The 26,148-nt window shown below is 42.8% G+C and overlaps 1 protein-coding gene across 2 annotated transcripts in view; it reads left to right on the top strand.

Annotated features, from left to right (window-relative positions):
• LOC124864113 (double C2-like domain-containing protein alpha) overlaps positions 1-26,148 on the top strand; it is an 80,094-nt gene that overhangs the window by 24,288 nt on the left and 29,658 nt on the right. For both annotated transcript variants that reach the window (XM_047358742.1, XM_047358743.1), the window contains exons 3-7: positions 8,181-8,260; positions 14,800-14,874; positions 20,242-20,351; positions 22,623-22,749; positions 23,073-23,132. In XM_047358742.1, the coding sequence (XP_047214698.1) occupies positions 8,181-8,260; positions 14,800-14,874; positions 20,242-20,351; positions 22,623-22,749; positions 23,073-23,132 (452 nt within the window). The remainder of the gene's footprint in view (positions 1-8,180; positions 8,261-14,799; positions 14,875-20,241; positions 20,352-22,622; positions 22,750-23,072; positions 23,133-26,148) is intronic.

The raw sequence follows: 26,148 nt of genomic DNA, 5'->3' as shown, positions 1-26,148 counted from the left end.
ATTTTGTAATAGCATAATATTATATTAAAGATGTTTTTTTCATTGATAACTAAGTGGAGATGTTCAGGTAAATGGAGCGTTCTGGTTGCTGTTACTCAGATATATTTTACCATTAACATTATGACAGACTCTGTAGAATTAATGTCTGATTATTAAACTGAGAATAAAGTGAGCAGCTCGGTAAACATTTGTAATTCCATGTTTAAAAAGTGAGAGGTTATAGCTTGAACTTTCAAAGTAAAGCTAACAGATACTCTTCAAAATAAGAGACTAGATCTATCTTGACTTATTGCTGTTAAATTCTTAATAGTCTTGAAAGAACAAAGTTTTTGTTGGATTTTTATATTCAGAGCAGGTCTCCAGAGGTCCTGATTGTCTCTGAGGAGCTGTTTTAATCTGAGGATTGATAGGTTGGATATCTGTTTGGTTTTTCTGAAACTGTTTCCCTTTTTTTCTTAAAAGTGAAAATTTTAAAATGAATTATAAAAACAAAAAGAAGTCATTTATGGTGATCAGCAGAAACCTTCTGACTCCTCTGGAGACACACTTGGGTTGAGATGATGAAAAGATGCTGCAGCAGCTTTAGTTAATCTCAGGTCCTGCAACCAGACTGGCTCTGCGCTCAGGGAGGCACAGCCTTGGGGGCGCCTCATTCAGGTTGTCTGCGCTGTAAACAATGTAAAGCTAGAATAGCAATCTGATTTGCTGCTTTTGACTGATTGCTTCAGTAAAGAACCACCTCCCTGCTTGGACTGGATCTCCCAGCTCATTCTCAGATGGGTCAAAGCTGAAATGGGCTGGATTGTTTTACAGAACCTCTGTTCTGTAGCATTTTGTAGAGCCCAGCTCATAGAAAATATAAAATGTTTTGCTGGGATTGTTTAACGTGTGAGGAGCAAACTGGCAGCAAATCAACATAATTAATCTGTTATAGGAACAGATGATGATGTGTCAACATAAATACAGATACAGACTTTAAATGAAAGATCTGCCGGTCAGATCTGAGCAGAAAATCAACACCGAACATAATTTATTTAAATCACCTGTCCACTTCAGAGCCACTGATGAATAATCAATCTCTTTATGTTGAAATAAGATTAAAAATGCAGCTCCAATCCCATCTGACCTCCATATCTCTGGAGGTGTGGAGCTCAGGGAGATACGAGTGTGTTTGATGGAGCAGGCTTCAGATGGTTGGTCTGGATGAACTCCTCCTTCACTTTACTGGAAATAAACCAGGATGGATGTTTCTGCTGCTCTGAGGTGTTTTCCAGAGATTTTTAACATGAACACAATGAACTCAGTTGTTTCTTTTTATTTGTTTTTTAAGAACAAGGCTTCAGATTGGTGAAATCAGGAGAGCCTGAGGGATGAGCTCAGCGTCTGAAACTCAACACTTTGATCAAACATAAATGTCTCTCAGTAAAACAAAGATTTCTGCACACATGATAACTGCAGAGCTGCTTCTCCAGCAGCTGCATGTTCCTGTGCTTTGGTGTCAGATGGACTATGTTAGATGTTTCTGCAGCCTCGGGCTGCTGGAAGCAGAAGGATTGGACTGCATAAAACATGAAGGAGATTTTGTTCTCAGCTGCAGAGAGGAACAAGGCTGCAGCTCTGGAAACAGACCAATCTACAGAACCATCAATACTGCTGAAATACTCAGTTCTTGTAAACAGGTCCAATTTAAATCCAGGTCCAGATCATCTGAATTAGAGGGACAAAGATAGTTTCAGAAGCTTTTATTATCAAATCCATCAAAGTTCTGTTCAGAGTGTTGTGATTATGAATCTGAGAATATTATTTAATATTAATATTTTATCAAATAATATTTGGGTCTGTTAAGGGTTGTCCTGTGAATACCAGTCCAGTAAGGCGATGGTATTAGGATAAAATAGAAAGGTGTGAGATGAGCTCTGACATTATTGAACAGCATAAACTCTGCACATATATGGAATAAATTCACACAATTTATTAAAATACAAGAATTTATTAACAAAAATAAGTCAACTCAAAGTCAAACATATTTCAATCAACAAACTCTTTACTTTGCTAAAACAATCCAACTAAACTACCAATCAGAATTAAAGGATAATGAAGACTAATGGACTATGTACAATATAAACAAGTTGATTAAAGATGATTGATAATTATGACCAAAAGAGTGATGAAACATTACCATGCAATGTTTATGTTTGAGAACCAAGGATTATCTTGAAGAATCTGGAAGTGAAGTTAAGTTAGTCTTGAAGCTAACTTAGGCAATAATCAGCAAACATTTAGACAAACATTCACAATGTAAGATCAGATAAAATATTATTTTAATAAAATAATGTTTTAAATAATGATCTGCTGAATAAAACCAACCTTCTGGATGACTAATTCTCAACGGTGTTTAATTAGATGTCTTTATTTATTGAAATAATATTTGAAGAAATATTATTAAGGGAATATTTTGGAAAAGAGTCAAATCTTTCTGGAGAAATGGGGCTTAATGGTGTTTACTTAGTTATCAAATTTAGTAAAATGATGTTTAGGGACTATTATTTACTGGATTGAAACCTAAACCTTTCTGGTAAATATTATTTAGTAGCAGCACGTGTTCTTAGCTGTTAGCAGTTGAGCTAACAAAGAAGCTGCTAACTTAGCATCAGAATCAAACACATACCTTTAGAATACCAGGGTTAATAAAAGGGTTAAAGGGTTAAGCGCGGACGGCGCGTTATGATCAATATTCTGCATTTAAAATCATCCTTTAAATAAAGTTTGTCTTAACTTTAAAAACACACAAAGAACACAACCTGAACACGTGTGCTGCAGATAGCCTGCTAGCACCAAGAAAGCTGAGTTCAACACAAACAAAACCAAACTTCATAAAATGAAAAACGTTCAGATCATTTCAATCTAAATCCTTCTCCATTATTCTGCCCAAACCCCTAACCAGGTCCAGACTGATGGTGACCCATTTTGGTCTTCTTAGAGTCTGGAGTTGATCCCAGTCTGTTGGCTTCTGTTTCTCCACCTGCTTTTTGAGAGCTGACCACAGCTTCTCATTTGGGTTAAGATCTGGGTAGTTTTCTGACATCTGTCCAACATTTCCATGTTCTGATTTTGATCCACTTGTGACACGGTGCTCCATCATGCTGGAAGATCTACAGATCATCACCAAACTGCTCCGGTTGGAAGAAGTCCTGGAGGACATTTTGACCCAACTCTTTATCCATGGCAGAGTTCTTGCAGCAGAACTGGGAGGAAGACCACTACAGTGGAGGAGAGGCAACCACACACGGATTAGATCAGGCTGTGTCACACAGGAACCAAGGTAGCTCTGTGCTTTTCTTCTCAGAAGAAGGATTCATCACACTCCTGAGACTCCTTTGGACCAGTCGTCTGCTGTTCGTCAAAGTTCTTCTTCCAGAGTTTCAGTCTATCCTTCAGGGCTTTCTTGACCCCAGAAATGAGGGAATCGCCATAGCAACCAGTGATTCAGCTTTTTCTTAGGCTCTTGTTCTTTGATTACTCAGCAGTTTCTTGTTGCTTGGATTAAATATTAACCAGAAGGAAGTTAACTTCAGGATATTGTTTTTAAGACTTTCTTTCTTTGTCTCTTAAAAATACAAAATTATATCCTAAGTATTATATAATAGTGAATAACAATATGAATAAATGTAAATATGTTTGTAACATTTAGTGATAGTAAAATTGTTTCACCTTGAGTTAATCAGCAAGTTGCCAGAAAGTCTTTTTTCCATTAATCGATTGTTTTATCTTGTTACATAAATAATTTAGATGTTTTTCAATTTAATTTTAAGTTTTAGATTTTGATTCAGTAGAAGTGGAGGAAAAAAGGCTGAATCAAAGATTTTGCCAGTTAAAAACCAATTTAATGTTGAGATGATCCAGCAGTTTGACATTTCCATTAAAAGAGGAATAATTTATGGAAACTGTTAGATGTGTTGTGACCATCGGTAGGTTCAGACAGCTGCAGCCTTTTCCCATCAGAACCTCTCCCCAGAACTTTAAATTAAACATAAACCTTTGATTTTGATTTCACTAAATCACTGTTCCTCAAACACTGCAGAATATTTATTTAAAATGTCCAGTTCATGTTTCCTTTCATGCTCTTCTTGAATTTTTCATCCACTGCCAGAATGAAGTCACATTAAAGGATTGAAGGAGGTCCAGAGTCCAGAAACCCTCCATAGGGATCTGCAAGGTGTCAGGGATTCTCCAGGGACAGGACGGCCTTCCCTTCACCCAGAAACAGCATGTTCTGCAGACTGATTAAATCCCATCAGAATCAGAATCAGAATCCGCTTTATTGCCAAGTTCGTACAAACAAACAAGGAATTTGACTCCAGTCCACTTTGCTCTTTGGTTTTGTTTTTGCATTACAGAATAAACATATTTACAATATACAATATTCACATATATAATAAAAAGGTGCATTTGCAACATCTGTTGCTGCTGTTTTGTACTCTATTAAATGTTCATCAGAGAAACAGCCTGGGGGAAGAAACTGTCTCTGTGGCGGCTGGTTTTAGTGAACAGTGCTCTGTAGCGCCACCTGAAGGTAAAACTCTAAACAGTTTATGTGCAGGGTGTGTGGGGTCTGCAGAGATTTTAGCAGCTAGATGGGTGTTCTAACACGGTCTGACCCATTTGCAGAACCACTCTGTGGTTCTGTATCTCTCTTTGATCATTTTCTTTGAAGCTCTGTGGTTCTGGCTCTGAAGTTTGAGCACCATATGTAGCTCTATGAAGTTCTGGAGTTATTTGCAACCGATCCGCTGATGAGTTTGTGTTTTTAAGCCAGGGAGGAGCCAAGAACATGTCCAGCTACCATTGAGTCCTGAGATCCGAGACGTCAGAACACTGAATGGGTTTCTCTGTGGGTTCCCCTGGCACTCAGGAGTGTGTGGTTGTCTGTCCTGTTTGTCTCTGTGTTGCTGTGTGATGGACTGGGGGACCTGTCCTCCGCCTCTGACCCAATGACCACTAGAGATGGATAGCAGGACCTCCTCCAGCACCCAGTAGAACCTCATTCAACTGCTTTAAGAACCTCCTTCAGCAGTTTGTAGAACCTCCCACAGCAGGAGTGACTCTTGGAAGCTTTTCTGTCTAACTTCATCAGTCTTTTAGTTGTTATGTAGGAGTTCTGGTCCACTCTTCTCTCCAACATTGTTTCAGCTTCTTGAGGTTTCTGCACAGCTTTCTGAAGGTCCAACAGCAGCATTACAGTGAGGCTGAGGTCTGGACTGGACCCGATCAGCTTGATTAGTTTGTTTTTCAGTCATTCTGTAGCTGCTGTGTTCAGGTTCAAGGTTCTGTTGATGATCCAGTTTAGATCAAGCTTCAGTTGTTGGTCAGATGGATTTAAAGCCAGTGACGTCGAATTTTTAATGATAAATCCAATTACATTTATGGAAGAAAACATTAATAAAATATTTTACAAAGTAAATTAATGCCACTATATGAACGGTTGTTGATATATATGGTCATAAATTTCACTAAAAGGCATTTCCAGACTACTCCTTTGTGCTTATTTATGACGCCAAAGAGGAACCCTTCAGTCAACTGACTGCTGCTACAACAGCAGCAACACAGACAGCAGCCAAGAATCTGATATTTCTTTAGAAATATTTCAGTCACCATCAGAGAGACTCAGAAGAGTCAGGAGAAGACATTCAGCTTTCATCAGGCGGTGGACGGCCATCTGGTTCCACCAGAGTCTATTGTTCCAGGATGCTGGAGCACAGCTGGAGTCAATATGTATGAATCATACTGGACCACCAGGAAACAGAACCAGCACAACATCTGGATTTTCAAAATAATTCACTAGAGACGGACTAGATCTGGCTTTATATATATTTATAACTGGCTTTATATTAGCAGTTGTTAACATTAGATCAATTAGATCAGTTACTGGGTTAACTAAGGTATTATAAACCGAGCAATTAAACATTAAATCCACCAAATGAAGCAACAAATATAGCTTCTCTGGTCTCAGTGAACTCATCCATTGTAGAACAAAATGCATGAAAATATCTGGATGCATAAAACAAAAAAAAAATGAGGCAGTTTAACTGGTTTAAGTTCCACAGAATGACTTGTTTTGGACTTGCTGCCGCATTTATCACTGGCTTTTATTGAGCGATCTGCCTATGGTTCTTGGAGCTCCAACGGGCTTCGCAGCGGACCGGACCGGACTGGACCGAAGCAGATACCGTGTAAATCCAGGGTTACAGTAAATACGGCCCCAAGTGAAACAACTAGAGGTAAAGTGAGCAGCATGGAGCAGCAGCAGCAACACAAGGGATGATTCAAGATCTGAAGACACCATCAGATCTTTTCCCATCAGATGCTCTGAACAGCGAGGCTATAGACTCGGCTTCAACATCCTCCTTCTTCTGTCAGATATCTGACCTCTGACATCATTTCTCTGGTGAATTCAGAGGTTTTCTTGTTCGAAGCAGTTTGCTGAGAAGTCCTCGGATCACACCTGGCTGTGCTTGGTGGGACCAGCCCATCTGTTCCTCCTCAGTTTTCCAGCTCTGATCCAGGCAGCTCTGATCCTCTTCCCTTCAGGAAAGTAGTGCAGACTGTTGTTGTCACCACCAGCAATGCACCGTTTCACCATATTAACGCTGTTTTTAACACAACTTGGCTTCTACCTGAACCGTTTGAGGCTCACACAATGAATGACCAGAGACTTCCCTTCTGATGTCACTTCCTGGCGACTTTGGACTCACAAAATTTAACAACGAAAATATGCTTATTTTGTCACACAATTGTCTTTTATAACGTCTTTAATGCTAATATGATATCAATTGCTACCCAGTTTCTTAAATATTAAGATATTTCCTTTCAATATCCGCATTTGAGTGAAAAGCGTCACAGGCGCTTTAAAATAGACTCTAGGATACTTCAGTTCACAGAGGAGATCATGGTCCACTCAGTAACTGGGAGGTGTTCAGGTCATGTGGCTGCAAATTAAGCCCAGATCATCACCCTCTACTACAGAGCTTGACATTTGGTATAAATTGTTTGTACTGGTCTGCTGGGTTTGGTTTGCTCCACCATGGCGTTGTGCATTACGGTTAAACATCTCCGCTTTGGTCTCATCTGAAAATGATTTTTCCTTCCAAGCAGCCATTCTGGCTCAGTGTCATGACCTTTAACCTTTAACCTGCTAGCTGACCCTGTAGAGTCTGAGATGGACATCCTGGGTCATTTCTTTAAGCTTCATGCTCTGACCTTGGGCTGAATCTGCTAGGACGTCCACACCTGGGAAAAGGGGCAGCTGTCTGAGATGTCAGTCAGTCAGTCAGTCATTTTCTACTGCTTATTCCATAGTGGGTTGCGTGGGAGCTGGTGTCTATCTCCAGCAGTCTATAGGCAAGAAGCGGGTTACACCCTGGACAGGTCGCCAGTCCATCGCAGGGCAACACACAAACAACCAAGCACACACTCATTCATACACCTAAGGGCAATTTAGAGTTACCAATTAACCTAACAGGCATGTCTTTGGACTGTGGGAGGAATGCAAATGCAATGCATGCATGCAATGAATGCATGCAAACTCCATGCAGAAAGACCCCAGGCCAGGAATCAAACCAAGGACCTTCTTGCTGCAAGGCAACAGTGCTACCAACTGCGCCACCGTGCAGCCCTGTCTGAGAAGTTTTGGACATAAATGGGACATTTTACTGCAGCTTGTGGTTTAATATTTAAACGCTGAGTTGTGTAATTGTTGGTTTATTTATGTTTCCTGAAAGAAGTTCCTGATCTGTGTGAATCATCATGCCATGCTGTGTGTGTGATGTTATATAAGAATACCAGGAGAACATCAGGTGGTTCAGTGTGTAGGATTCTGTTTGTATCAGTGTGTTTGCATGGTTGTAACAGAAGAATATGTTTGCTCTGGCTTTGGGAGGATTTAACATGTTGACATGTGATGTGTTTGGATTCGTGTGACAGCTGCTGCTCCACTAAATTGGATTTCTGTCCTCTGAATGCTTCATATGCCTGATCTTTTCCTCTGTTATTCTGCATGCCCTCGGTTTGTTCTGGCAAGCTGTGAATGCTGCCATTTTTCCTGCCCAGTGAAGCGATGCCTGTAAATTGTGCTGTTTTTATGTGTTATGGTAATCTTGTGCCTCCTCTCTATGTTTCCTCAGCTGCTCTGGGAACGCTGGAGTTCGAGCTTAGATACGACCAGAGCTCCAGCGAGCTGCACTGCACCATGCTTCGAGCCAAGGTGAGGAAACTCTGCATCAAACGACTCTTTTACTCTGTTTTTTTTTTTGTAGATTAATAACTGATTCTCCCTGTATGGACACCAGAACATCCCAGCTGGTATGATATTCCAAAATGGATTAATTGAGATATTTTAGAAGCTGTAATCCATCTACCTCCCACTCAGTGGTTCCACAACACCACAAACAGGATCAGAGATGAGTGGAGCTCTGTGGCTCATGTGGAGGGTCATCAAGTGCATCACAGACTGCAACACCAGGGATGCACAATGGCCAATGTACTCCGCCAGATGCACTCAACAGGTTCTATGCCCGCTTTGAAGGCCCTAACACCCACCCCAGCACCAGACTTACACCACCACCTGGTGACTTGCCCCTCAGTGTGACCACAGCAGACGGGAGGAAGACCCTGCAGGGAATGAACCCCTGCAAGGCTGCAGGCCCCGACAACATCCCAGGGCAGGGACTGAGGGACTGCGTACATCAGCTGTCTGAGGTGTTAGCAGACATCTTCAACACCTCACCATGTCCTGTCGCGGACTCCGTAGATGAAAAAGTGCTGTAAAGCAAAATGTTTTCAGTCCTGATTTAAAGGAACTAACTGTCTCTGAACATCTCAGGTTTTCAGGCGGTTTGTTCCAGAGCGGAACAGTTATGAAGCAGTTATGGTCTTTGCTGTGTTTCTGCTGCTGTTTGGCTGAATCCGTCTCCATTACTAACAGGTAAACAGCAGTAATGGAGATGTATGGAGGTGTCAGTGTGTGCTGATCAGCATATAGTTCACTTGGAGTCTCGTGGCGACGTTGAACTCATGGGTAATGGTCTCAGAGCAGGTGTTAAATGTTAAAAGGTGAGACAGGAAGCAGTGACGCCTCAGGCGGCCGGTGTGAGGAGCAGGTGGGAGGATATGGGGATAAACCTTGATAACGGGTGTTAGTGGTACCAGATCGGGAAATAGTTGCCTGAATGCATTTGGATTTTTGTAGTCATGTATTTAGTGTAATTTAATTTTATGCTTTGTGCTCAAAAACCTGAGTTTCAATCTTTGAGATGAGAATAAATGAAAGAACAATCTGCTGATGCCTAACAGTCCATGTTGATCCTCTTCCACCTGGTTGAAAATCAGCAACACCTCCATCTGATGCTGCAGAATCAAGAGCGAAGGTTCTGATGATGTTCTGTGGGTGGTTCTGTTTGAGATCCTGCTTTTTATTAAGAATGACTCGGACTTAATAAATTTTGGTCTTTGGTTATGAGCTGATTAGATGAACCACATCCATCAAAAACACCTTGATGGTGACCCAGACCTGATACTTCAACCCAAGAACTGCCTGCTGATCCCCATACCTGCAGTTGGATTCCTCATGATCTCCTCCAGCTTAATACCGAGGGTCAGGTTGTCTGCTTCTGCAGAACCTTGCATTTTAGCTTAGCCCAGATGTTTCTTATTGAACATCAAGCTCAGAAGGGGAGCCAGACATCCTGTTCTCTCCAGTAATATCCTCCAACTCCTCCTGAAGGACCTATTTTAGGTCCCAGGTCAGACGGGATATAAGCACCCATCCTGGAAGTTCTGGATCCGTCCCAGTGTCTATACTCCCAGAACCTCTCCAAAATCAAATGTCCAGGATTTTCCAGCCCTTTTCCAGCTGAGAATGATGGCCTCAGACTGAAGAACATCATCAGATGTTTTATGGCACACTCTCACCGGTCCTTTTTGAAATGTTCTGTCCAGAGGTGTTGATGCTTGTGGTAAAACTATCCACAGCTCAGGTCCAGTGTTCTGTTCTTTCCCAGTCCACCTCAGCAACATGTGTCCAATGTGTTTTAAAGGCCTCAGCTAATGCAACACACTGATTTGCAAACATCTCTGATGCACGCTGAAGGTCGTGGTTTGAAGGAGACAAACAGTACCACCCCCAGAAAGTAAAGATCCCAAGCTTCCTCCTCCCTACAAAGACATCTTGAGACCTTGTCCATGAACATCTAAAAGACAGCTCTGCAGTCCACTCTGGGCTTAGAACAAGCTTAACACTGAGCTGAGAACATGAACATACTGTAGTTTCTGCTTTGGTTAGACAAGCACTGGATCCATGAAAGTAGACCTGGTACCCCACAGTCCTGATGTCAGTCGGGTCCAACCAGATCCAGTTTGATTTACAACATAAACAACTGAGGATATAGAAGCTGCACAACTTAAAGCTCCAAATCCTGCCGAGATCGATATTTCTGTTCAGGTTTAATTTTTGGAGTGAACATCTACGACCTTCTTCGCTCTTTTCTTACCAGATAACCTGAAATCAGATCTAAATGTGAACATCTGCTCAAAGTTGCTGGCTGGTTCTGACCATGCACAGAACTGTCCCTGTCAGAGTGATTTTAGCTGCAATTAAATTAAATAAAATTCTGTCATTTCTACCGCTTATTCCATAGTGGGTTGCGGGGGAGCTGGTGCCTATCTCCAGCAGTCTATGGGTGAGAGGCGGGGTCACCCTGGACAGGTCGCCAGTCCATCTCAGGGCAACACACAAACTCAATTAAATTCAATTCAGTTTATTTATAAAACTGAAGATTGCATTGAGAGACCAGCTGACCAAATCCATAACTAAGAATTTGGAAGATATGCAAGAAGAGGCTTCAAAAAGAAGACAAGACACAGAGCTGAAGCAGGGCAGATATGGGAGGGGGTGCGGGAGACAGAGAAAAAGCGTCCTCCTCCACCGAGAGCAGAAAGAAAAAAACAAAAGTAGTCTATCTAACTGGTTGGGCTCATCAGGATTTATGGATAAGTAAAGCTGAGTATCATCAGCGTAACAGTGAAAAGTTATTCTATGCTGCTTGATAATTTGACCTATTGGAAGCATATATATAGTAAAGAGAATTGGCCCAAGTACTGAACCCTGTGGTACTCCACAATTAACCCTGGAGTTTAAAGATGATTTATCATTTACATGAACAAACTGGAATCTGTCAGACAGATAAGATTTAAACCAGCCTAGCGCTGTTCCCCTGATCCCTACAGCATATTCCAGCCTTTCTAAGAGAATATTATGGTCGACTGGATCAAAAGCAGCACTGAGATCTAACAGAACCAGAACAGACACAAGTCCATTATCTGAGACCATAAGAATATCATTAGTGACTTTCAGCAGAGCTGTTTCAGTGCTATGATGAGCTCTGAAACCTGACTGAAACTCTTCAAACAGGTCATTGCTGTATAAATGTTCACACATTTGATTAGCAACTATTTTCTCAAGAATTTTAGATAAGAATGGAAGATTGGATATAGGTCTGTAATTTATTAAGATCTTCTTCAAACTTCTTCAGAAGGTCATTTTCTGTTTAAAAGCAGATGTTGATTCCACTAGAAGTAGAAAAGACCATTCAGGTTTAGTCAGCAGATCCAGACTCAGCTGAAAGAAGTTGGATCTTTTTTTTGTGGTTGTTTACCAACAACGCAGCCTCCAGATTTGGACCTCCATCAGTCCGACATGCTTAACACATAAGAAACAAAGCTTTGTGCATGCAGGATCTACGGGAGCTTCTGGGCTCTAGAGACACCTTCAGAAGGTAGAGACTTTCTCAAGCAGCCTTCACCTGCCACTGCATGAAACCCAAACCAATCCACCAGGAGGTTCTAAAAGTTCATTTCAGTACAATATATTCTGCTGCATTATTCCCAAAGATCCACCAAACGGTTCTTAATCATTTCTCGATTTCCCCGGTTTCCATGGAAACAGTCTTGATCCGCTGATCCCATGGTAACCCAGATTTTTATCTGTGAAAATAATGCAAAGTTTTTGACTTAGGCAAAATCACAAGGACCACAGCAGGTCCAAATAGCATGAAGAGCAATTAGAATTATGCTTTGTCCTCTCAGAGCAATCTACACCTGTATGCAATAAAGGTTCTGAAAATCCAGTTCAGGAAAAGGTTCTAGGCCTAAACAGATCATTTCTTGAAGGTGTCCCCATTGCAGCTGCATCGTTCCCAGTCATCTGACATCTAACCTAGTTTTCAACGAGAAACGTGTGGAAAAGCATCGGATTCTGTGCTGCTGAACCAGGTCAGGGTCAGACATCAGGCTGGGGTCCGATTAGCTTTTTTAACTCATAGGTACCAACTACAGTCATTCACAAGCATCTGTGTCCAGAAACCTTCCAGGGGGAAATTCACAAAGCTACTTGCACCTGCGTTCAACCCAGAGTCCGTGAGACCTTCTAATTCACAAACAGGTTTGTTCTAGATCAACGTTCTGGAGACCAAAGTCTCTAAAGTCAAACACACCGTGGCTAAATCAGATGCAGCTGTGAAAACTTCATGGACATCATAAAGGTCTCTCTCTCTCTGACGATGCAGTTTGTTCACATTAAACCCTGCAGAAACACTGTGGATATTTCTGCTGTTAATGTTTTCATGATCCAGCCTGTGTTGCATGAATAAAACTCATCACCACTAATCACCTCCGTTCCTTAAATTAGCTTCAAATCTACAGAAAAACCAACAAGTTTGTTACTGATGAAAAAATATACATTTTTTATACCTTATTTACACTTTTTAAACACATTCCTATATTTGCGTAATTAATATTTGACATGTATATCAGGCTAAAATCTGAAATTTGACATCAACACCATTGTAAAATCGAGCTTTTTCTTCAGCCAAGACTCAGACCTTCATGTCTCTTTCTCCCAGACCATCGGAGAAAGTTCTTCATGATTTATTTCAGCTCGCTTGGATCACTGTAGCTCCTTGTACGAAGGTTTAGATCAATCCAACCTTCATGGGCCTTCACACCACTGGCTGCTAGTTTGCTACAGAATTCATTTTAAGATTTGATTTACTGATTATTATTGTTTATAAAGCTCTATAAACACTGGAACAGAGCTGATCCTGTTTTTGCAGTGGCAGAACCAACTATCTGGATCCATTTACCAATGCCAGCCAGTCAGTTTAGATGGACTTCCATGTCTTGGTAGGTCTGCAGGTGCTGTCCATGTTCAGATGATGGATTGAACAGAGCTCTGGGAGATGTTCAAAGTTTGGGATGTTGTAGAACCTGACCCTGACTGAACCAGAACTTTCTCCTTGACCTGTCGTCTGTGTTCTTTGGTTTCCATGATGCTGGTTGTTCTCTGATGTTCTCTAAATAACCTCTGAGGGTAGAAACAGAACAGCTGCAGAAAATCCCAAGAAATCCACCAACGTTTGTTGTTGGAACGGAGAAAAAAGATCAAAAGTTCGAAGGGTGTGAATAATTCTGCATGGTGCCTAGGCTACCAGCAGAGATCAGATCCAGAACATTTTCAGCAGCTGGTTCTGGATCAGAAGATTGGAAACATCTCAGTAACATTTTAGCGGCATCTCCTGAGATGTTTCTGGTACCACTGTAACTGCTGAAGAAAACCCAGTTCTGATGAAGCTCCTTTCATGTCTCACTCCCAGTGAAACAGTCCTGGCACAAATGTTACTGGACCGGTTTAAATCGTGTTCCTGTCCCACCTTAACAGCAACATTACAGAACATCACCCTAACACAACTCAGGAGGAGATTGCTTTCTTTCTCCAGGTACTGCAGATAATTTCAGCTCATTCTGTCACTCAGCAATCTATATTCTTCATTTTTCAGGTGTTTTTATTTTGTTTTGGTCTTTAAGTGGCTCCCTAAATGTCAGTGTCATTTCTCCCTCAGGCATCAAAATCTTCTTTCAGATGAAGTCGAGGCTGCCTGCTGTGTCCAGAGCTTCTCCGTCTCCAGGGGAAAAATGAGATTTCTCCCCCGTTAATGTAAACAAATTAAAGACCTGCCTGGTAAAAGCTTCATCAGCTGTTCAGGAAAATAAGATGGAAAAACTGGCTGATAGATACATTATCAGACATAAATACAGTTTCAGTAGGAGGTTTCCATCCACTCATCTTCCAGACTAGATGGATTACACATGAAGCAATCACTTTTTAAAACACATATAACATTAATTTAATTATTTTATTCAACAATTAGGATAGAAAAGAAGCCTGACATCTGACAGCTTTCTGCAGGTGTCCTCTGGTATTTTGATGATTAATCTTTGGTGATGAGCTCCACATCTTTGAGCTTGGAAGGCCTCCTTGCCATCACCCTAATCTTTAACTCTGTTCACAGATTCTCTATCAGATTCAGGTCTGAACTGTGGAAAGATTTTTGTATAAAATTTTAGCCAAAAAAAAACCTTAAATACAGAAATAAATGCATTTGGGGAAATTAACACAGAGGCTGAAAAAACTGAGTGGAATCGTCTTCCCAGCACATCCCAGAATGATCATATCTGTCATGTCAGGCACCTCTGAAAGGCCACAGCCTGGCAGCTTCACTAGAGTTAGGGTATCTGCTGCAAATGTCAGAGCTGTTGAAAGAGAGTTAGGAATAATTTCTCATGGAGCTCTCACTGATTAGGTCGACACTTGGATCGAGCATGCTGTGGGCACCCGTCAGAGAAGAACTCTCACTGGTGTCTCTTTCATATCTTCCATTAATATTCATACAAACTGTTGTTGTTTTTCAGGGTCTGAAGCCGATGGACTTTAATGGTTTAGCTGATCCGTACGTCAAACTGCACCTGCTGCCTGGAGCCAGTAAGGTGAGTCCAAGTTCAAAGTTCTGTGTGTGGTAGAAGCAGGAGGTTCCATGTGAAGGTGACAACCAGCAGCACACTAGACCAGACCATCACAATCCGCTCTGACCAACAGCAAGGTTTACATATGTAGAAACTGTTTAATAAAACCAGTAAGTTAGTTTTATATTTCATAATTCTGCTGCTAAAGGTCGACGTGAGGCAGGTGGAAGCTGGAATCAAACCCACAACTTTCTGATTGAAAGATTTATGCTTTTATTTAGTGCTCATATTTCCATCCATATTGTCACTGATATGAGGCAGAGATATTAAAACTTTACTACCAGAAATGAACAGAACCAAACAGCTGTCAGCCCGAGCTGACAGAGCTGGCTCCACTAGGTAATCCAAACATCCACAAAAACCCTCCCACCTTATGAAGACATCATCTCCATCATCACGCTTATCACGCCGTCCCACGTGCTGCACTGGGCCAATCCGACCACATCATGGTCCACCTGATTCCTGCATACAGGCAGAAACTAAAGCTCTGCAAACCTGTTGTGAGGACGACAAGGAAGTGGAGCAGTGAGGCTGTGGAGAATCTCCAGGCGTGTTTAGGCTGTACAGACTGGGATGTGTTCAGGACTACTACCAACAGTCTGGACGAGTACACAGAGGCTGTGACTTCCTACATCAGCTTCTGTGAGGACAGCTGTGTACCATCATGCACCAGGGTGAGTTACAACAACGACAAACCCTGGTTCACAGCTAAACTCAGAAGGTTAAGACTGGATAAGGAAGAGGCCTTCAGGAGTTGGGACAAAGACATATACAGAGAGGCAAAGTACAAGTTTGGCAAGGCAGTGAAAGAGGCCAAACGACTGTACTCTGAGAAGCTCCAAAACCAGTTCTCAGCCAACGACTCTGCGTCTGTCTGGAAAGGGCTCAAGCAAATCACCAACTACAAGCCGAAAGCCCCCCACTCCATCAACGCCTCGCCAACAACCTGAACGAGTTCTACTGCCGCTTTGAAAGACAAAGGGACAGTCCTGCAACCATCTCCCACGACGCCCCCCAACAGCTGCAGCCACAATCCACCACCCCCACCTCCCCAACCTCAAGAGGGGCCTTGGCACCTCCAACCCCCACCCTGAAGTTCCCCCCCACCAGCCCCCTACCCACGCCGAGGACGGCTCTTTCCATCCAGGAGAGGGACGTCAACAAACTCTTCAGGAGACAGAACCCCCGGAAAGCTGCTGGTCCGGATTCTGTCTCACCAGCCAGCCTGAAGCACTGCGCTGATCAGCTGTCTCCAGTCTTCACAGACATTTTTAACACCTCACTGGAGACATGTCATGTACCAGCCTGCTTCAAGTCCTCCACCATCGTCCCTGTTCCCAAGAAGCCAAGGACCACAGGGCTTAATGACTTCAGACCTGTCGCCCTGACCTCTGTGGTGATGAAGTCCTTTGAGCGCCTTGTGCTCTCACACCTAAAAGACATCACCGACCCCCTCCTGGACCCCCTGCAGTTTGCCTACAGAGCCAACAGGTCTGTAGATGATGCAGTCAACCTAGCCCTTCACTTCATCCTCCTGCACCTGGACTCCACAGGAACCTATGCCAGGATCCTGTTTGTGGATTTCAGCTCTGCCTTCAACACCATCGTCCCAGTTCTGCTACAGGAGAAGCTCTCCCAGCTGAGTGTGCCCGACTCCACCTGCAGGTGGATCACTGACTTCCTGTCTGACAGGAAGCAGCGCGTGAGGCTGGGGAAGCACGTCTCTGACTCCCTGACCATCAGCACCGGTTCCCCCCAAGGCTGTGTTCTCTCTCCTCTGCTCTTCTCCCTGTACACCAACAGCTGCACCTCCAGTCACCAGTCTGTCAAGCTTCTGAAGTTTGCGGACGACACCACCCTGATCGGACTCATCTCTGATGGTGACGAGTCCGCGTATAGATGGGAGGTGGACCATCTGTTGGACTGGTGCAGCCAGAACAACCTTGAGCTCAACGCTCTAAAGACAGTGGAGATGGTTGTGAACTTCAGGCAGAACCCAGCCCCACCTGCCCCCATCACCCTCTGTGACTCCACAATTGACACTGTGGAATCTTTCCGCTTCCTGGGAACCATCATCTCCCAGGATCTCAAGTGGGAGCCAAACATCAGCTCCCTCATCAAGAAAGCCCAGCAGAGGATGTTCTTCCTGCGGCAGCTGAAGAAATTCAACCTGCCAAAGACTATGATGGTGCACTTCTACACAGCCATCATTGAGTCCATCCTCACCTCCTCCATCACCATCTGGTACGCCGCTGCTACAGCCAAGGATAAGGGCAGGCTGCAGCGTGTCATTCGGTCTGCTGAGAAGGTGATTGGCTGCAGTCTACTGTCGCTCCAGGAACTGTACACCTCCAGGACCCTGAAGCGGGCCGGGAAGATTCTGGCTGATCCCTCCCACCCCGGTCACAGACTCTTTGAGACTCTCCCCTCTGGCAGGAGGCTGCGGTCCATCCGGACCAAAACCTCACGCCACAAGAACAGTTTTTTCCCATCTGCCACCAGCCTGGTTAACAAAGCCCAGAAACCACCCTGACACTCTCCCTTTCCCCCACACCCCCCCTTTTTTTGCTGACAGGACACCTGTAACCTGTAACTCTATGAGTTATATTAACACTCAGCTTGGACTCCTGCTTTACTTGCACAATGATCACCTGCACTGTTGTATTGCTCTTGCATCTTATACTGCTCTATATTTACTCTCACTCACTTAAAACTGTGCACTTATATTTATATTATATTGTAGATATGTTTATACTGTTTCATTTGTATTGTATTGCACCGACTACGCCAAAACAAATTCCTTGTATGTCCAAAAACTTACTTGGCAATAAAGCTTTTCTGATTCTGATTCTGATTCTGATTCCTGAAAACCAATCAAAATTCAGGAAATCATGAAGCGACATACTCTCTGTTAGCATGCGGTACCTACTCACCATATGGGGGCGCTCACTCCCCATTGGCAGCACATGCAAAAACATGCTAGAAGGCTCACTCAGGGTGAAACTGACAGATACATTTATTAATTAATCTGGTGCCCCTTCTAATGCCGCCCTGGGCAGTGGCTCGTATGACGAACTGCCCCTGAACCACACCTGTACGCTCCTGCTCCTGGTATAACAGGTGATCAGGTAATCAGTGCATCTACTTCCGTCCTAAAGTCTAGAAAGTTTGAGGAACATGAATTTTTCACAGACCCCCCACCCCATTGTCACCGGCTGTGAATGAGTGGGAAGTCAACAGATGGAAATAAGCCTCTACTGTCAGGTGATTTCTTCAGACCTGGACCATAAACATCAGGAGCTCCACAGGTTTCCACATGTTTCTAGACTAATAGCAACCCTGGGACTGAAATTGAAAACTATTGAAATAGAATAAAACCAACATAAAGTCACTGCTTCACAGATGAGATGTTTTTGGCAGTTCATACAACAGCAGATGAATCGGTTTCCATCTGACCCAAAATGAGTCTATCCTGGGTTGATATTCTCTGCACATCGCCTGTAAGGGAAGAAGATTTCATGGCTTTTCAATGACTTCTGACCCAAAACCGAAACGCTTCATCAGCACAGGACACTTAATGTAAATTTTACACCCAGAAAAGCAGCGCAATAAGCAGAAAACCTGAAGAAAATCATCTCACATTAACCTGGAAATGCATGTTTTTAATAACTCCAGGCTTTCTGGATCTGATGCCCTGGATGGCAGTGGATCTGGTGACAGTGTCTCACAAAAATATTCAGAACCAGTTCTAGCCACACACTTTACCAACATACACTGCTGCAGAATTATGAAGTGGTGTCTCATTTTACGTTTTATAAAAACACAAAGCTGAGAAGTGTTGTGTGCATTTATTCTCCTGAGTCAGAACTCTGTATTAACTCCTTAGGCTGCAGGTCTTTAGGGATTTCTAATTGGGAAATATATCCTAACAGCACCTTCCACACTAATTGGACCCAACCCTACTCGGTTACTATTTGCTCACCTGGTAGAGATGCTGACCGGTTTCCACGACAACGGCGCATGCACAATTTCTCTGAAAACGGCCCAACGGGTCCTAGAGTGTAAAGCTTTGAAAACGTCTCGGTTTCTGTTGTCATGTAGGCGGGAAAATGGGGAGTATGACGATATTATTGCGCACGCACACAACATAACGGCTGCCGACTAGTTTAAAACCACAGAAGAAGAAGAGATCAACAATGGCTGCTTGCAGACTACTTACAGCAGCTGACTCTTTAGAATCTATCGACGGTTCTCCAACAACGTTCTTATATTCTCCCCGTTTCATAAACAAGGTTTGCAATTAAAACATTGTCGTGTTCACAGAAACGAGAACAAAATGGATCGTTGTCTTGGAAACAGGGCCGAAGTCATAGACTAGCAACAGAACCACAGAACTGACAGCAGAAGCCTGATCCACACAAACACAAGCTTAATCATAGTATAAATGATTCGGTCGGCACCAACGAATCATTACCTGTCTGAAACTTTGTTTGGGAGCATTTTGTTCCGTGTCCAGTTTGGTTCTGGGATCCCAGTGAGGAACTACCAACCATCCAGCGCCTGCTGAAATGGTCTCTGCCTCCCTGGAGAGAACGACCATAAACTCGGGTCAACCACCTGTGCTGAGAGTTTCCCCATCCACTGACCTGGAAGATGGAAGTCCGAGCCACAGGTCCAGAGACCCAGTCCAGTTCTTTGAGTTCAGCTGGTGTCAGCAGCTGCTGGATGTCGAAGGCCGCTAATTTTAATTTTAATATAATTTAATAAAAACTTCACAATCAGTCTTACATTTACCAGCAGCCCTTTAAAATCAATTTAACTGAGCTTCTATTCAGCACTTTTTAAAAGTTATCAGATTTTAAGGAACTTTTATTTTAATCAACAATTTCCTCTTTTTCTGGGATATAAATAATGTGAGACTTTCTGTTAAAATGGGAAAGACCAGAGAACATCCCTGCATGTTGAAGTTTTGACTCTGCTCCACATCTACAGTCAGAGCAATAAGGAAAACGTTGATAGTCCACCACACACAGTGAGGAGGACATCTACAGGTCTCTGCTAGAGAACTGCTGGGCCAGAAGTGTCCTACTGGGCTTCTAGGTCTCCATGACAACCGCTAGACACCATATACATGCTGAATGGCTGTTTGTTAGAGTGGCATTCTGGGTAAAAACCTTTTCTGTCTGATCATCACAATCATGAACACTGGGACAGCTGGGACTTTAACTGGAACTGGAAGCAACATTTATCTTCTCAACAATTACGCTCCAAGATGTCTAATAGATTGTCAACACGTGTCTGTGTGTCTCTGCGTGTCCCTCTGTGTTTCAGGCCAACAAGCTGAAAACAAAGACGATCCGAAACTCCCTGAATCCTGTCTGGAATGAAACGCTCACCTACTTCGGGATCACGGAGGAGGACATGCACAGGAAGACGCTCAGGTGTGTCAGAGACAGCAGGAATGATCAATGACTGCTTTAATGAGATCTTCACTCAGAGCCATAAATCAAGCAAAGGGACGTCCTGACATTCATTTACGGTGCTCAGATGTCATCTTTTATTCATTTAATTGTGAGAATAAAGACCAGCCTAGCTGAGGCTGCAGTTTATGATAAATGATGAGAAACCAGAGGAGAACATCTATGATCCAAAACCTGAGAGGAAAGCTTTATTTACTTTTATGATTTCCTTCTTGTTATTGTTCTCCTCTGGTCTTCTTCTTGGTTTCTCTTTCAATCTCTATGCACAGATTTCTATAGCTCAGCCATCCTTTCCATCAGAATCATCACTTAAACTTTAACTGGGTCACATAAAGTTGGACTTTCACTGGACTCACTGTTTAAGTTTGGGGATTTTTTCCCCAGAATGTTCAGCGTAGAGCGTGATGATGGTGCTGACCCGGTGAAATATTCAGAACCTTTTGGATTTAACCTCTTTTCATGGCCACAACTTCATCTCCTCATGTCCAGGTTCTCCATTCAGTCGTAAGTGTTTCTGTCTCCTTCCAGCCAGTGTCTCCACTGCTGGAGGACCATCGGTTTTCTGTCCAATCAGAGCCCAGAGTGCAGAGAGACACGCCCACACTCTCATTTACACCCAGTAGATTTCAGTTCTGGATGATTTTATAGAAACTGGACCTGGAGGTTCTGTTTCACTTGTCAGATCTGATACAGGAAGGCTGTGGACCAATGAAAATGAACATGTGAACCCATCAGGAGGTTCTGGCAAGGTTCTGGTCTTTTTACACACCTTTTCATTTTCACACAGGTACTGATTCTGCTCCCTAAAAGCAGCGGGAATCACCATAGCAATCAGTGACTCAGCATTTTTTAAATCTCTGGTTCTTCAATTCAATTCAAAAATACTTTATTAATCCAAAAGGAAATTAAATATTGTTGTAGCTCATATCATCCAAGGGTTCTTCAGAGCTGTTGTAGATGCTGATGGCTGTGGGCATGAAGGATCTCCTGTAGGTCTGTCTTACAGCAGATCTGAAGACACTCAGTTGTTGTAGGACAGTCTGATGAAGAGGATGCTCAGGGTTCTCCATAATGTTCTTCATTTTATGAAGAATCCGTCTTTCCACAATGATCTCCAGAGGTTCCAGAGGAGTCTCCAGAACAGAGCCAACCTTCTTTATCAGCTTGTTGAGCTTTTTTAAGTCCCTGGTTCTGATGCTGCTACCCCAGCAGATGATGGTAGAAGAGATCACACTCTCCACAACAGACTTATAGAAGATATGCAGCATCTTGCTGGAAACACCAAAGGACCTAAGCTTCCTCAAGAAGTACAGTCTGCTCTGTCCCTTCTTGTAGATGGCTTCACAGTTGCATCTCCACTCTAGTCTGTTGTCCAGGTGAACACCGAGGTATTTATACTCCTCCACCACCTCCACTTCTTCTCCCATGATAGAAATAGTTTTTGACTTATTCCTGTTTCTCTTAAAATCTACAATCATCTCCTTTGTTTTAGTCATGTTCAAGATGAGATGATTGTTTCCACACCATGCCACAAAGCGGTCCACCACCTTCCTGTACTCAGCTTCTTGTCCATCTCTGATCCACCCCACGACTGCTGAATCATCTGAGTATTTCTGCAAATAAATATCAAACAAATATCGCTGAGCAGCACCAGGAAGCTCGTTACCTTAAACTGGACCATCAGAAAGATGTTAAACTAAACTGGATTTTTTGGACAGCTGAAATTTTAATTTGTTGGATTCTTATTTTTGTTTTTTACAGGGATCTGTTTTTCAACTCCTTCACGCTTTTTCTTTCCTGTTTCCTTCAACATTTCCTCTCACCTCATTCATTTACTTTCTCTTTCCTTCTCATCTTTCCTCTTTTCCAAATTTTTCCTTGTTTTTTCTTGTCTTCTTCTTGTATCTTCCTGCTTCCTCTGATCGTGTTCTGTTAAAGGTTCTGATCCGGCTCCAAGGACTCCGAACATATGAGAACCCAACAGATGCAACAGTTTAAAATAGGTTGAATGAATAAGATTCATTTCAAAGCAAAGATCAATGTAGTCAGCTGTTGGTTTCAGCCTTCTCCCCTGAAACCTAAACCAACAACCCAAACTAATAACCCAAAACAGAACCGGGACTGCTGCTAACTCCAAGCTGACTAATAATGAAAATAAAGAGGCGGCCTTTTATAATCTGCTGAGTGATGAAATGTTAACAGCTCCATGTCTCCACTGCTGTCTTTGTTCAGGTTGACCGTCTGCGATGAGGACAAGTTGACCCATAATGAGTTGATCGGAGAATCCCGAGTTCCTCTGAAACGTATGAAACCCAACCAGACCAAACATTTCCACACCTGCCTGGAGCATCCACCACCGGTAAAACCCCACAGTTTGAAGCTGAATCTGATTTGTTTTTAGAACTTGCCGTCTTTAAATAGATGTCCAGACATGGCTTCTTCATGTTCCCTCCTGTGATCCAGACTTTTCTGCAATCCACTAAAGATTCTGATTCTCCAGGCGTTCTGTGTGCATTGTACAGAATAAATCCAGCAGAGACTTGAGAGACGTTTCATCGTTCAGATAAACATCTAGTGTCATCAGCAGCAAAAAGGAGTAAACTTTGACAGACCTTCAGAAGGTCAGAAGAGCCTGTTTGGACCAAGCTTCCTAACGATGTTCTTTGTCTCTCCTTCCTCCAGCTGCCCTCACCCACTGCCATGGGTGAAGCCCTCAGAGGAATATCCTGCTATCTAAGAGAGGTAAGGACCCATAAATCTGATTAATCTGATGTCGGGACACCTGAGGAATGTCAGGAAAAGCTACAGGTTGGACCCTCCTGAGACTTCAAGTAAAGCAGGAGTAGTCACATGACTTCACTCTCACCTGGAGTCATTTAGAGGTGTTTCCACAGGAAGTGAACATCTTATTGTTGATGATGCTAGTTCTCTACAACAGGTCCATCATTCAACATCATCTACACACCACCATCTTCGTCACCTCTGTGCAGGCAGCACTTTGTCTTAGTGTTGGTTCTTCTGCTCAGACCTCAGACCAGAAAGTCCTGAAAGAGCGAAAAGATCTCCACCAGGATTTAAATGTGCAGAATGAAAATTACAGAAACAAACATCAAACCAATCAGAAGATCCATAAAACCACAACAACCAGTAGAAGAAGCAAAACAATGGATTCCCTGAAGGAAACTTCATGTTGAGATGAAAGAAACCAGAGACGTTGCTGCTGAGGCAGCTGACCAGACATCTGCTGAAGATCCTGCAGATCTACAGTCTGGGTTCCAGACGTGCATTAAATGTTGTCACTGTAACCATGCAAATAACTGAAAGAGGTTAAAGGTTAGAGTACCAACATACTTTAACCTTTAAACTGCTACCTGAGGGCTGTGGAGTCTGAGATGGAGATCATTTCTTGGGGTGAATCTGTTTGGACCTCCACTCCTGGGAAGATGGGCGGCTGTCTAAAGATGTTTTCTTCCTTGGAATAATCTCTCTGTGGAATGATGGACTTCAGAAGGTTTGGAGATGACCTTCTAACCCTTCCCAGGTTGATGGGCAGGAACAGCTGCTGCTCTTAGATCATTGTTCTGAAGCCAGGACAGAAAAGCAGGGAAGAACTGGGATTTAATCACCAGAAAATCTGGATAAAACCAGAATAAAACCACGACTAAACTGAGATAAGATCAGTAGAACCAGCACGTAAACCGTCCCAAAGATGGAATAAAATAAGAATTAAAAACATCAAACAGGGATTAAAACAGGATAAAAACAAACTGAAATGCAAATCAAAGTAGGACAAAATCAGAGTAAAACCAGAGATAAAAAAGAGGATGGTACCAAGACAGAACCCGGTCCACACTGGGATAAAATGACAGTAAAACTGGAACAGAATCAAATAAAATGGGGATAAATTTTGGACATTTTTCATTCAGTGCTTTAATGTTTTGGATTCACGGTGGTTCTGCTCATCTGAGGCTGCAGTTTTCTCGTTTATGACCTGCTGAGGGTCAGATGAGGGTCAGGTGTTTTCTGGTTGAGTTGTTCCAGATCTCTTGGACTCTGTAAACTCTGGACTCTTGACATGGGTCCATGTTGAGCTTTTGTTAGAATCTGTAAGACTGAATTTGACCCAGATGTTCTGATCCCTTTGGACAAAGTGAAATCTGTGTCCTTTTCCAGCATCTGGAGATAGAGGTTTCTGAGTGTTGTAGATGTTATCAGACAGTTCAGTTACATGAGTTCTGGTCCGACCCAAGTTAAACACTTGAGATTTGCAGATCTGAGACTCAGTTCGACTCTACTTAACTGTTTTCTCCATCTGCCGTTGAGCACTGACAGAAATCTGTGTCAGATCTTTGACATTCAGCTGTTTCTGCATCGTGATGAAAGCGGTTGCCATGGTAATTAAGTGTCTGCTGACCCTCCAATAAAACAATACCTGAAGAGAGACGTCTGAACCCAACAGGACTCTGAGAGGATGTTCTAGATAATAAGGAGGCCAGGAGGTCCATGAGATTCAGATTTCAATTAACCTTCGTTTGTTTCTTTCATTTTCACCGACGGATGTCAGGAAGGGCAGATTTAGCTCTGATACCTTCAGAGGAGGAGAAGGTTGAAGGAGGATGTGAGGGAGGTTTGAGAACAGGTGGAACCAGAATCTGTGTGTTCAGTGTTTGGTCCCTCCCTGTAGCTGCATCTACTCACTTTCAGCTTTATCTTCTATTTCTGTCAGTCTGGTTTCCTCCTCTTCATCCTAACAGGGTCTCATCTCAGGTATGGAAATCGCCTCTCAGGCTGATTTCTGGTGTTACGAGGAATGAAATTTTAAAATGTGATGCAGGTATGAATCATCTCACAAAGTGAGTCTCTGGGGATCAGGGGTGATGTTCTCTGGGAACCTTAGCAGAGCTCTAAAATCCACCTCCATCTCTTCCCTTAGTTCATCTACACTTCAACATCCTTCACAGCAGCATCTATGCTGAGCAGGAAAGAGGCACCAATGTTGCTTGTCAACCTCCTCCACCATTATGAAAATAAGTACACCCTCTGTCAGCTTTTGTGTCGGAAAAAGGTTCTGAAGTTAATAAAATCTAAACTCACAACAGATTTTTTAAAATAATAATGGAGTTGAAATCGTTAAGCTGTGTGTTAAAAACTAAGTACACCCCTTCATCCAGCAGCAGTAACCCAGCAGTGGTTTTCTCTAACATGATCAGTTTGCTCCACTATTCTTTTCAATGTTGCTTCAGTTCATTCAGGTTTCTGGACTGTATTTCAGTCACACCGAGGTTTTGGCTTTGACTGGACCACTTCAGCACATTGAGTTTTCTATCTTTTTTAGCCATGTTGTTATCAATATGCTGTGTTTGGGATCATTGTTCTGTTTATGAGCTTCAGATGCTGTGTTCTGGTGGGGGGATGTTGGACTGGCAGTGGGCGTGAGCGTTTTTATGTGTACGCATTCAATTCAATTCAATTCAGTTTTATTTAAATAGACCAATTCACAGCACATGTCGTCTCAAAGCACTTTTCAAAGTCAATTCAATCAAATCATCCAGATTCCCAGTCAGGTTCCTTCATTCCAATTAATCCTAACCATTGAACAGTTCAGTCAGTCACTGGTGTTGACTTTGCAGCAATCTCTCATACTGAGCATGCATGTAGCGACAGTGGAGAGGAAAAACTCCCTTTTAACACGAAGAAACCTCCACCAGAACCAGAACCAGGCTCAGTGTGAGCGGCCATCTGCCACGACCGACTGGAG

Source organism: Girardinichthys multiradiatus, chromosome Y (genome assembly GCF_021462225.1).
Source record: "Girardinichthys multiradiatus isolate DD_20200921_A chromosome Y, DD_fGirMul_XY1, whole genome shotgun sequence".
NCBI lineage: Eukaryota > Metazoa > Chordata > Actinopteri > Cyprinodontiformes > Goodeidae > Girardinichthys > Girardinichthys multiradiatus.
Note: the sequence above shows the minus strand (reverse complement) of the source record. Positions and strands in the feature narration are given on the sequence as shown.